At 35.2% G+C, this 13,545-nt stretch overlaps 1 protein-coding gene across 3 annotated transcripts in view; it reads left to right on the forward strand.

Annotated features, from left to right (window-relative positions):
- Window positions 1–13,545, forward strand: part of LOC125849767 (glucan endo-1,3-beta-glucosidase) — a 77,262-nt gene extending 63,717 nt beyond the window's left edge. For 2 of the 3 annotated variants that reach the window (XM_049529741.1, XM_049529739.1), the window contains exon 3: window positions 13,130–13,518. In XM_049529741.1, coding sequence (XP_049385698.1) covers window positions 13,130–13,488 — 359 coding nt within the window. In that variant the 3' untranslated portion in view covers window positions 13,489–13,518. Of the gene's footprint in view, window positions 1–12,811 lie in introns of all 3 variants that reach the window. The other variant, XM_049529740.1, reaches the window with a different exon arrangement.

Below are 13,545 nucleotides of genomic sequence, written 5' to 3' on the forward strand. Positions count from 1 at the left end.
CTCTAACTGCCTCCTTTCTCCATCTGTATGCAAATTCTCTGTAACTTTCATTGGATTTCTGCTTCATTTTTTCCAATGAGTAACGATTAGGAACGATCTTTACATTGTAGGCAAATCGTTAGATAAAGTCCTTAGCCAGAGCATTCCAGCTAGGCCACTGCCTTGTTTCATGGGACGTAAACCATTCCAGAGCTTCTCCACTCAAACGCCGGCTAAAAAGTCGCATCAGTAGAGCTTCATCTCATCCAACTCCCACGAGCTGGTCACCGTAGGCCCTCAGATGCGCTAAGGGGTTCCCTATTGCTCCAAAAACGTCAAATTTTGGCACCTTGAACCCTTTCGGAAGGACCAAATCGATGACTTCAGGAATACACTGCAACTCTTTCATGGCCTTTCGGATCTCTTCCTTCATATACAGCTTAGCGGTTTCTTCCTTTAACTTCCACACTCTCTCTCGTTCCTCATAGTGGTCGAGCTCAGAACCATTGGCGTATGCTCATGGGGGATCGGGATTTGGAAAGTGGCTTTCTGAGGTAGGGGTGGAGCAATGGAGGGGCTTTGGGTATTTTAAGTGGCTTGGTAGTTTTGAGGGAAAGTTTGGGCGTTGGTATGTTGATGTTGGTGACGGAGGGAAGTTTGCGGGTTGTCAACCTTTTGGCTTTGAGGGGGTGGGCCAGTTTGGAGGTTGGAAATTTGGAGAGAAAGTGGCACTTGGATGTTGGTATTCTAAGGAGGGGGTGGTGTTTGATAAGAGGCGGAGGCATAATGGGGATTTTGGTTGGTTAGGTCAATGATTGAGGGGTTTTGAGCAGGACTGGAGGGTGGGTTTTGAGCCTGTTCCGCACCTGAATGAGGAAAGTGAAGTGGAGGTCTTCCATCTGCCGGAGCAAAAACCGGATTAGGCAGATCCTGCCTTCTCTACATTTCGAACCGCATCTTAGTGATCTGTTGCATCAACTGTATAATTAACTCGTTCTGATCGGCGACGATGGGCTGAGCCACAACAACATCAATAAGGTCAATCTCTTCATTGTTATCACCCATTGTTGACTTGCCTTTTCGAGAACTTTGACTGGGGAAGGAATCTGTTGGCCCTTTTGATCTTGTAAAATAGGGGTGTTTAGCCAGCTTATCAACACATATCAGTTCTAACTACCTGTAGAGGAAAACAACTCAAAGGCAAATCTGTTAGTTTTGATTAAGGACAAATAATACAAAATATCACATATAGGGCATATAAACACATAAGAGTTGTTTCGTTTGAGAACATGTTAACCCAAGAATAACGGGGACTGATTTTTGAACAAGCAGGAATTTACTCATTTATTCTGGGGCTATTGACTCAGGAAGGTTAAATTGCGTTGAGCTAAGGTCTTCTTGTTGCATCTTCTGGCATCTGTTCATCTACACTCAATATTTCCTTGTAGAATGAAGGGGAAAAGAAAATTTTAAAAAGATGGGGGCCCGGCCTTGAAAGGCTGCCTACGTATCTCCCAAGGAGAATTCAGGTCCTACGTAGTTCGAATACAAAATGGAAATTCTCATTTTCGTTCATTCATTTCTGGTGATTACAAGGAAAGTAAAAAACAGACAATAAAATTCCTAAAAGATAGATGGTGCCTTCATCAAAGCTTCTTCTTCTGACTATTGCAACATTAATAACTGGGGGTAAACTCAACTTGAATTTTTCCCATGTTGATGAGGGATTCCACGTCATAGCGAAACCCGAGGCACCTTCCAATGTTGTGATCTATGGCATCATGATAAGGGCAGGGTTTCCATATTTCAATCCCAACGAGATCGATTGTTTCGTCATCCTTTCTGATAGAGGCCAAGACTTTTTTCGAACCAACAGATTGTAGATACCCAACAACGTTTCTTAAAAGGTGTGAAGTAGTGACAATAAAACAAAGTGTGCTCAGTGACCGACATACTGGGCTCCGGTTGGTCACAGGTAAGGACGATGTTCTCACCCCACATGTACGGGATCTCCCCAACGTTGATCAGGTTACGGATTGCTTCTTTAAGCTCCACACATTCTTCTATAGTGTGTCCTCTTTGGTTCAGGTGGTAGGCACACGTCTTTTGAGAGCTTTCATCCCCAAACCCAAAAGTGGTTCCTTCGAGAGGCATTAGTATGTGTGAAGCCTTAAGGTGCTCGTAAATAAGAGCACACGGCACGACTCTTACCCCCACGCTATGAGTCCACTCATAAGCTGGGAGAGTGATCTTTTTGTCTCCTCCTTTCAAACGTCCCAGGAAGGGAGGCATATAGATGATTTTTTTATCGGTATCTTCTCCAGTAGCTCCAGGGTGAGTGTCTTTGGGACCACTATTGGTTTCTTGATTGAAGAAAGAGCATTTTCCGCGTATCTTCTGAAGCCTCATGGTTATATCATTGTTAAAGACAACATATTCCTTTCGTATAGCGACCGTCTCCTCGTTCATGATAGCATATCTTGCCATCGTAGCCGCTAACTCCGTGTCTAGTGCTGCACTTTTTGCTTGCGCAGCTGCGGTGGCTAGTTCTACTTTCATTCTTCTTTTTCCCATTTCTCGAATCTCTTGTTTGAATCGGCGCAGTTTCATCCTTAAATTCTCCTCAGTCGTCTCCAACTTGACAATCTTGCCCTTTTCCATCTTAGCAACAATTTTACCTTTCCTGAGATGCCAGAGTAACGTTTTAGGATTTGGTAGTAGGATTTTATTTTTGGCTAAGAAACTCAAGACTCATTGAATTTTGGTCGGACATTTTGGTAGTGACTTGTATTTTGGCATTGTGGAGATTTCAAAAAAAAATTGAAAAGGAGTGGGCTAAAAATGTCCCTATCCAAAGCAACATATCATATGAGCAGTTAAAACACATAAGCATATATCGCGTGTCCTAAACAGGTAGGGGGGCCTTTTATGCCAAGGGTAGGCCTAGCGCATTTGAAAGATGTATGTGTAGAATTGAAACATTCTGTTACCTCAAAGCAAATTTCGCATATAAAATAACGTTCAAAAGCGACAATTAGCAGAGGGAAATAGGGAATAAACGGAAAACACAAAAGGAAAGGCCCACGCAAGGGTCATTTGAAAAGAGTACCAAAATAGAAGAAAGACAATCCCAAACAAGGGCAAACAACAATAAATACACATAGAAAAACCCACGTAAGGGCAAAATCCACTAAAATGTTCTCGGTGGCCCCGCCTCTGATTTGTTCCTTTTGTTTTGTGCCATGAGATGTTGTTGCCTATATTGAATCATTAGCAAGTATCCTTCGCTCCGGCTGCCTTTCTCTTCCCAGTCTTCGAGACACATTCCACTTTTCTTATCTCCAATCCATAAGTTAAGCTCTCCCAATTCGCTTCTCAAGCTTTCTAATTCTCGAGTTACACTCTCGAGGGTGTACTTATCCTTCTCTTGCTTACGGAGAAATTCATCGTGCATTTCCTGAGCTTCCCTTTTAACCTCTCTTAATTCTAACAAAGTTTAGGACTCTTTATCCTCCACACTGCGGTAAATGTTCGGAACTAAGAAGGAGATACCTTCTATATTGCCCTTCAACCAAGCTTTGTAGGTTTCATCGTACCCAGCGTTAAATCGATCCGCGGCAATGGTAGCGTCTTTCATTCGCACTGCTCTTTTCCATTCTCTCAACATCTCTGAAGCCTCAGGCAGTCTATCATACCCGATGTCGAACACATAGATACGATAGTATGCTTCTAGAGGTGTAGTCTGTCTTCTTCCGAACTGCATCAGGACCCGGATGGGCGCATACGGGCGAATACCTGGAATACCTGTAGGGGAAGCACAAGTTGTATGTCTCCCCGTACTATGGCATCTTTCGAGATGAAACGGTCAAACATCCACTGGATATTTTCTTCTCTCAACTTAGAGAAAATTTGAGCCCATCCTTCTCTGGTTCTTCTTTTTTCTACGTCTACCCAGAACAACATGTCATTCAAGCTCTTAAGAACATTATGCTCATCGAGGGTATGGAGTTCTTGAGTTTCGTGTCTAATCACCAAGTGACTCATTATCCACCATTGAAGGAGGAGATTACAGCCCTGAAAGCAACGATGTCCTTCATTACACCTACCTAGAGAACGGTACATGTCGAAAAGGATGACAGGCGCGATAGGATAATACTTCACTTGCCCTTGGTTCAGATGCCCATGGAATAGAGTGTGTGCAAGCATTATCACTCGGGTGTTGATATTGAGGCTCGGGTCGTGTGGAAAACCCATGGTGCTTAATAGTGCAGTAGTAAATGTCAAAGGTCTGATCCTGTCCCATTCCCTACAAGTGACCCTGAACTTTTGGTTGTAATTCGCATAAAAGCTTGCATTCCCGAATATGACATAGAGATCCATAAAAGAAACGCTAGAACCTTCTGCCCAGTAGGCGTATTTTTTTCTTAATCCGAGCCAATTCACGATATCCTCGAGAGTAGGCCTATTAGGGATTAAGATGTTTTCCTGCTTTCTCACTCTTCTTTCAAGTCATGTACCGATTGTGTCTATTCCGTCCCGAATTTCCTCAATTGTTCGGGTGATCTCCATGGTTCCAAATCGGAACACCATTTTCTCGTTGTCCCAATAGTATGTGAGAACTTCAATCAGTTCGGGCCACTTAACTATGTTGATGAGTTCTGTTAGGGCTCCTACGTATTTGTTGAGGGACCTTTTGTGAACCACTGTGAGGTCATTGTACCACATCTTGAGCAGAACTGGGGCTTTCACTACCATGTCGAATTTAGGAAATCGATTCATACCTACAAAATAAAATCCAGTTAAGATTCCCCCTCCCCCAAATAGGTAACAAACCGGTTTCCATATATACATCTTTCAAATATCGAGTAATATGATATGTCGTTAGGTCATGGACCTTGGGCATGATATTTGGTTTTTTAACTAATGCACTTAATACGTCTTGGGTATTAAGTCGTCTTAGGCTAATGCTTAGATTTGGATTTTGTTTCGCTCTACTCTAGGTTGACTAGAATTGGTTTAGAAATGACAGTTTCCCGAGTTGGACAAACAACGGGGTGAAGAATAATAAACGACATTGGATGACCACAAGCCAACTATTCGTTTATCACTTCCAAAGAATTAGACTTGTGTTTTTTCTGAAGAATAGCCGTGGTAAGCCACGCAACCGCCTTTTTTCCTAATGCAATCTATTTGTCGCTTGGCGGAATCGGGTGCCATGAATGCCACAATTCAATGTAAGCGATAGATAAAACAAGTAGACAGTTAAAACATGTAGCCAAATAACTTAATCTTAAAGTTATAACCATTCAAATTCCCAGCGGAAGTCGTCATTTTGTTTTATTTTAAAATATATAATTGGACTGGTTTTAGAGTCGCCACTTAATTTTTGAAGAAAAATCAAGAAAAATTACTTTTTCAAAAGGTTAAAACAGAAATCTAATGAAAATATAAGGGGGTTCGGGAGTTCATATTAGTGTTCTAGAAAGGATTTTAAAGCACCTAGAACACCTGCTAATGCGGTTATCCGATGATTAATTATTTGGCTAAAAATAGATTAACTTGAGCTTGAGTTGAACAAATTTATAGTTAAGACCATTTTAGGGGAGGAAAGGGAAAATATTGAAACATTACCTGAGTGAAGCCTTTTGTAAAATTATTTATTTATTTTTCAAGTTAAAATAAGAGATGAATAATCTGGTTAAGTAATTGATTCAAAATGGGTGTCTTTTGGGATTTGAATTTTCAACTTTAAGATTGATGGCAAATATTAACAAGTAAATAAACATAATGAAAAAAAACAAAGAGGGAAAGAGATTTGGGTCCAAATGTGGTTTTCCTGTCCGCCTGGGCCAGTATTTGGGTCATTTTCGTTTTGGGCCAAAGGCCCATTTGAGTGGCACCTGTCCAAAATTAAAAGAAATAATTTCCTTTGGACCTTTGGCCCATTCTTCACCTGTCCTAAACTTCTAATAGAATATTAATAATTAAAGGACAAGGGCTTGGGCCAAAAATAACAAAAATACAAATTTAAATAATAAAGAGTGGGCCCAATCTTTTCAACTCTTGATTGCTTGCACATGTTTCCAACTTCGGGGCATGTTCGTCAGTTTTAATGGTTGGTTGACTCAAATGAAGGAATTGGAGTTTTTTACGACTCTCCCGAAATGCAAAGGAAGGAGTGAGTTCTTGGCGAACTCGGGCAGATTTTACATGCAAAAGCGGAAGGAAGAGAAAGAGATTAGTAAATGGCTATAAAAGAAAATGAATTTAAATCACAATTCTCGAGCAATTTGAGCAGATAAGATCAAAACAATTCCCACACTAGTTATATGACATAAAATGTCTACCTTGAGAAAGATAATACGGGAATGCATTTATTCAAAAACAAACACAGTGGTCTTGAGAATTATTATTCAATTAAATAAGGTAGTCAAAGTAAATTTCCTTAAGGAGAAGCATAAGTGTTATATCAAAGACACATGCTCGAACTTAGCATCATTCTTTGCAGAATCCTAAACATGCAATTTAATAATAATAATGAACTCCAAACATTTAAAGGATGAATTTCATTTCTTTTTAACATGAGACAGTAGCACATTAATACCAGAAAGCTACTAGCTAGAACATAAAATAAAGATTCAATTTCCATAGTATATTGCATAATATTAAAGCAGTGTATTCTACAGAGTTCAAAGTAGTTAAAAGGATCATTTGTGAACAAAATAATAAATATATAAAAAAAGAACAAGCTTGATATAAAGTTCCACACATTTGAGCAACATCAAGAAACTAAAAGAGCAAGTATTCTACCCAACAATGACCAACAGGCAGCGAGAAAAATCTGGCCATATGACACTAAAAGAAGCTAAGCATCCTAAACAATGAACCAAAAACTAGCACATAATACTAGCAAAGTAGTATAACAGATAAGATAATTCTAGGCATGGGTGGAAACAGAGCTTTTAGCACTCACAGTTTCATAAAAGGGGTGAAAGATAAAAATGTCTATTTCAAGTAATAGATATAGCAATAGTAACAACACACACGCAAGAAATCTACAAAATGAGGCCACGACAATCACTGTTTGACACGCTTAAACAATCCTAACAAAGATAACATGAATACTAACACTAAAATGAGGTATGAATGAGTATGAACTAAACATGAAAATTGCAAAGTTGAAATCGACATCACGAGTAGACAATGAAATCATTTAAAACATATACACAACATTTCAAGATACCAAGAACTCAATGACAAGCAGCAACAACACAGGCCACCGAGACACTGGAAACACATTTTTTGAAAGATAACAGACAGGAAAAATATTATAAAGGAGGAGGTGTTACCTTCTTCCGGGAAGCAAACCGAGACGGTAAAGAGCTGAAACTAGCTATTACACCACACAAAGTGAACTTCGGGTACTCCTATGAATCCCGACAAGCAATGAACAAGAAAGAAATTATTTTATGCCTATTCACTATACTAATCTAAGATGCAAGTTGCATTTTCCACTATTTCCTCCAACCTTTTCCAAATTTTCTCCCAACTTTTCCCCATTTTTTCTCACTGTTCTCTTCCAATTTTTCTCTATTTTTCTTTCTTCAATTCCCTGCCCCCTTAAAAATGAACAGAAGATGTTCATATAAAGGGAAATTAGGGTAGATATTAGGGGGGAAACGGATAGAAATTGGGGCCAACTCGAATTTCAAACTTCAAAAAAAAAATTCACCATTAGAGGCAAACATACTTTTCTCTACAAAATCGCCCCATTTCGGAAGAGGAAAGGGGGTAAGACGCGTGCTTGCTGCCTGTTGCTGCCATTGTACAAATTGAAAGGGACGTGGGAGGAAGAAGACAACGAACCTGTTGTCTCTTGCTTTTCGTCTAATGAAATTAATGCCGTTTGGGAGGCGTGAAAACGCCGCGTGGACGGTGCGTGCAGTCGCTGGGCTGGGTCGTGATTTTCTGCTGGATTTCTGGGTTTCGCTTCTGGTTTTGCTGGGAAGAAGAACGAAGTACAGAGGTGGGGTCTGTATCGGTATGTTGTTGTAGTGAATGGGTTAATTTGGTATCTTGTTGGAATAAATGGCACAGCATGACAACCTATAGACTAAATTGGCAAAAAAACAGCCCCTTTTTAATTTATTGGCAAAAAAAGGACTTTCTTTTATTTATTTGGCATTCAATAGTTATTTTGCTTTTTCTTAAAAAATGTATTTCTATTCCCCTTATTTTTCTCTAAACACGTTTGATTGCTCCTTCTTTTTTTCTTGAAAAGGTAAAATATATTGTTTTATTATTCCTTTTTTATCTCTCCTTTTTGTATGTCAACCATTTTAATATAGACTTCTTTCTCTTTTTTGTCTCCGTTATTTTCTTTCTAGAATTCTTTTTATACATATATTTGTTTCTCTCTCAAATTTTTTATTCTTCTCCTTAATTCACTTTGTTTATGAAAATCAGATATAACAATATGTTTATTCATGGATACTTCTAATAATAATATTTAATATATAATTTTGTGCTTGTCCAATTAATTGTTGAATTTCATGATTTGTGGAATTGAGGTTTTTTCAATTTTGTTTTTGCGAAAATTTAGGTTATTAATCCTTTTTTTAATTTTAATTCTAAAATCTTTTTCACATGTATATTTGTTGCTCTTCTAAATCTTTTTCTTATTCTTTATGCAAATCAGATGTATGTTTATCCATTGGTCCTCCCAAAATCTTCTTTTAACATATAATTATATAGTGTGTTTTTCCACTTAATTTTGAAATTTCGTGATTTGTGTAATTAAAAAATTTAAAACTTTTTTTTCGCAAAAATTCAGGTTATAGTATTTGGAATTTTTGTTTTCAATTTCATGGGTAATAAATGTTCTCATAAGATTCTCGTAAAAAATTAGAATGTTGATTTTGATAAATACAAACAAATGTATACCAATAAATGTCAATCTCAATTTGAATAAATGTATACAAATTTATTAGGTAAATACATAAATGAATACGAACCAATGTATACATAGTGCAGTTACCGTATACATAACAAAAATCACATGTACAATTTATGAATAAAATTTAATTTGTACATTTATCATAGTAACTTCATTCTTGTATTCATTATAGTTATAACATATAATTGTTGGTAACATTCTTATGTATACATTATAAGTTTATGTATACATGCTACAATTATTGTATACATCAATAATATTTTCACGCCTATTTTTATGAATGATTTTTTGTGTATACATATAGATTTTTTTTTATGTATACATTATGTAATTGTAACTTCAATTATTTTATAATTTTTGCATACGTGTTATTACAGTTTCTAATAAAAAGCATTGCCTCTTATATTATTTGATTAATTATTGTCAATTATTTGATAATTAATACACGTTAATTGAGCACTAATAATATTTTTTTTTACCTTAAAAGTAGTCGCCATCTTTTGATAAGTTAATTAAAGAATTAAAAAAATCCTTCCTTGAAAGTTGATATAACCTTCTTTTAATGGGTCAATTAATTAAAAAAAAAATTCATTCAGGCAACCGTTTTTTAATAAACTAATTACTATCGATTGGTAAAAAAATAAATTATAAAATTACAATCAAATATATATTTATGTTGTTGTAAACTGTGTTTAATATTATTTTTTTTGAAAAATAGAGTGATAATAAAGTTGAGTTTGAGAATTTAAAGAAACTGAAAATCTAACCTCCTTAATTATAGGAGTTAAAAATAAGGAAGAAAATATAATCCCACATCTCCTTAATTAATGCTGGTTGGTTGAACATGGTTTTTAAAAAAAACTATAAAAAGTCGTTATATTCCTTTAGGCTATTACGTGTTTTTTTTTTTTTGGACTATTAATTGTTAATTAATATTGGGTTATATGTTGCCAATTGTATATAGTAGTTGTATGTCTGTGTCAATTCCTCAAGTTGTTGTATAGGAAATTGATAGTGGGCCGGGTATTGGTGTTGTATGTTGTATTGTTTCTTTGAATGGAATTGTTGTGGGCTGCTGGAAAGGTTGTAGGAAAAGGAGAAAATGGGCCCATTTTTGGGTTATTTGGTGGGCTGTTGAATTGCTGAAATCTGAGAAGGCCCAAAACTTGTCTTAAAATGGGTTTAGATGGAGATAAAAGATTGGCTAGATTTGTAATAGGAAAAAGACCATGTGGATTAAAGATGTAACCAAATTGAATTGATATGAACGAAATTGGTTAACAATTAAATAAAATGAATTAATATTAATCAATTAACAAGCTTCTTAATCTCAACGAAATAAAATAATTAACTTAATTATAAACTAATTATTTCAAAAATATAAACTATTATATAACTAAACTAGTTAACCAAATATTTAAGTAAAACTAAATATTCTTGAGACGATTTTCGAATGTTCATAAAATATATTAATTATATATATAAATATGTAAAATATAAGTATTATCTAAAAGTTATAATAAGTGACATAATTTGTTTAAAACAACTCGCAAAATATTTTTGAAATTTATAAAACTAATTATTTTAGATAGTTTAAAAATGGAAGAAGCTCGACGATTAATTTATATTGGAGAGGGTCAAAATTGGGTGTCAACATTGATAAGTTAAACCTTCCGTTGAGTAAGTAAGCCAAGGCAAGGGTCCGTTTGGGGTCAGCAATGATTCTCGAGTGTCAGTCCCGCCCAGGATGTAGACTCGGGACGTGACAAAACATCTTGTAAATTGTTTTCTAAAATATCGGGGCTAGGTAGCATGATTGACTGACTAGAAAAGTCTTGTAGCAATTTATGCAAACAGCTTTTAGAAAAGTCTTGTAGCAACTTCTTGAAGATATACCTTGTTATCAAGCTAGGCGCTTACAGAATAATCTAAAACCTCGTAACAACATTTTTTCTTAAGGTTAAAATAGAAACTACATCAATTCATTTTGATTTGTACATTAAATTCTTTCTTCATTTTTTTCCCTCTCTAAAATATTCTTTCTCAACATCTCTTCTTGTCTTGTATTTTTATTTTTATTATTTTATAACAAATACTATTCAATTTTAGCTAATGAAGATGTGGGGCACATCTAATTCAAGACTTTTCAAGTGAATATAGAAATATCATATGTGCATACAAAAATTGTACCTAACTCACGGTACTGTATTTAAAGGTTCAAATTAATTCTTTAAAAATCATGTCTAGAATATATTTATAGAATACAAAATATCTGAACTTATTAAATAGTATAAATTTTCATTAAATAAGATTCAGGTGAACCCTCTTGGCTCAAGCTCTGCCCCCAAGACCGGACGTGACTTATTTTTGGTGGTTGTCTTGATCATTTAGCTCGAAATTCACTTAATTATTAAAATACACCAATATAAGCACAATCACTTAAATTAATAGTTAAAAAAAAATACTTAAAAAAAAGACAAATAATGAGTAAATATATGTAAGTTCTTTTTTATCAAAATAGAGCTAATTGTATTTTCATGTGTCATGTTATGATAACCTAATAAACATTCATCATGCAAATATATTAAATGCAATCCATTTTTTCCTTGTACAATTCCATATACCTCCATCACTTTTGGGTTAGAATTTGTGCAAATTTTCTTCAATTTTGACAAAATTGCACTATTATACCATGTAGTGCTTCACTTGGTATGGTTGGATTCTCCAACTTTAATTTTGTAGCTATAATTTTTTTAAAAACAGCGCTAACAAACAAGAAAAGAAATGTGTATTTAATATTTTCCTATATAAGAAGCAATAAAATGGTTTTTTGATATACAAATTACATGTTCCATTTTGCCTCAATGGCTTTGTGCTACTTGTTCAATAAAAGTGGCTTGGTTGCAACTATCTTTCTACTTATTGGGTTGTTGATGTGTCATGTCCAAATGACAGGTCTTTCTCTTTCTTTCTCTACACATACACGCGATAAAGGCGAATTCATAATTTAGAATTATTAAATTTAGAATTGTTATTGATCGACTGTATATATACTTATTTCTTTTTTTTCACATAGGTTCTAGTTATATTTATGTTAACTCTGGTTACTCGGATCATATTATATATTTTGATTGTTGTATGGTATTGTTATAAGAACGAATATAATACTATTTTGTTTTTGTCTAACAATCTTTTTTGCTATTTATTTGTTGGATATGGTTTACTTGATGAGTCGAGACTATTAGAAATAATCTTTTTAACTTCATAAGGTAAGAGTAAAGTTGTGTACGTACATAGTACATACCATGCTCCCCAAATTTCACTTGTGGATTACACTGAATATATTTTTATTGTTGTTGTTTTGACATCATTTTCTCTTTCTTTTCCCCTCTAATATTGGAGCGTGATTTGACATCATTTTCTCTTTCTTGTTTCTTAGATATGATTTACTTCAATCGAGACTCTATCGAAAACAGTTTATTTACCTTCATAAGGCCGTTAGGAGTAACTAAGGTTGTGTAGGTGCACACATGCTCCCTAAGCTCCACTTATGAAATGACACTGAATATGTTGTTGTTGTTGTTGTTGTTGTTATAGGGGCATATTCTAATATTGGAGTATGTTATGGGAAAATTGTCAACAATTTACCATCAGATCAAGATGTCATAAATCTATACAAGGCTAATGGGATTAGAAAGATGAGAATATACTATCCAGATACAAATTTCTTCAATGCTCTCAAAGGAAGTAGCATTGAAATAATTCTTGATGTCCCAAATCAAGATCTTGAAGCCCTAACCAATCCTTCAAATGCTAATGGTTGGGTTCAAAATAATATAAAAAATCATTTCCCAGATGTTAAATTCAAATATATACCTATAGGAAATGAAGTATCTAATGGTCAAATTTCGCAATTTGTTCTTCCGGTGATGAAAAATGTTTACAACGCGTTATCAGCAGCAGGGTTACAAGATAAGATCAAGGTCTCAACTGCGACATATTCAGGTTTGTTAGCCAACACCTACCCACCCAAAGATAGTACCTTTAGCGAAGAATTTAAGGGTTTCATTAACCCTATAATTGAATTTCTAGCGCGAAATAACCTTCCAATCTTAGCCAATATTTACCCTTATTTTGGACATATTTATAACATGGTTGATATTCCACTTTCTTATGCACTTTTCAACCAACAAGGTGAAAATTCGATAGGATATCAAAATCTTTTTGATGCCCTTTTGGATTCTACATATTTTGCTATAGAGAAAGCCGGAGGACCAAATGTGGAGATTGTTGTATCGGAAACTGGTTGGCCTTCTAACGGACACCCTTCAGCAACTCTCGAAAATGCTCAAATTTATTATAGAAATTTGGTTAATCATGTAAAAAGCGGGGCTGGAACACCAAAAAAACCAGGAAGGATCATAGAAACTTATTTGTTTGCAATGTTTGATGAAAATCAAAAGCAAGGAGAAGTCACAGAAAATCACTTTGGACTCTTCTATCCAAATCAAACTGCAAAATATGATCTCAAATTTATGTATAGTGATAATTAACAAATGAAGAATCCTATGATTTTCCCTTCATATGCAAATGTCTTCCTACTTTTTCTT

This window comes from Solanum stenotomum, unplaced genomic scaffold, assembly GCF_019186545.1.
Source record: "Solanum stenotomum isolate F172 unplaced genomic scaffold, ASM1918654v1 scaffold10327, whole genome shotgun sequence".
Classification (NCBI taxonomy): Eukaryota; Viridiplantae; Streptophyta; class Magnoliopsida; order Solanales; family Solanaceae; genus Solanum; species Solanum stenotomum.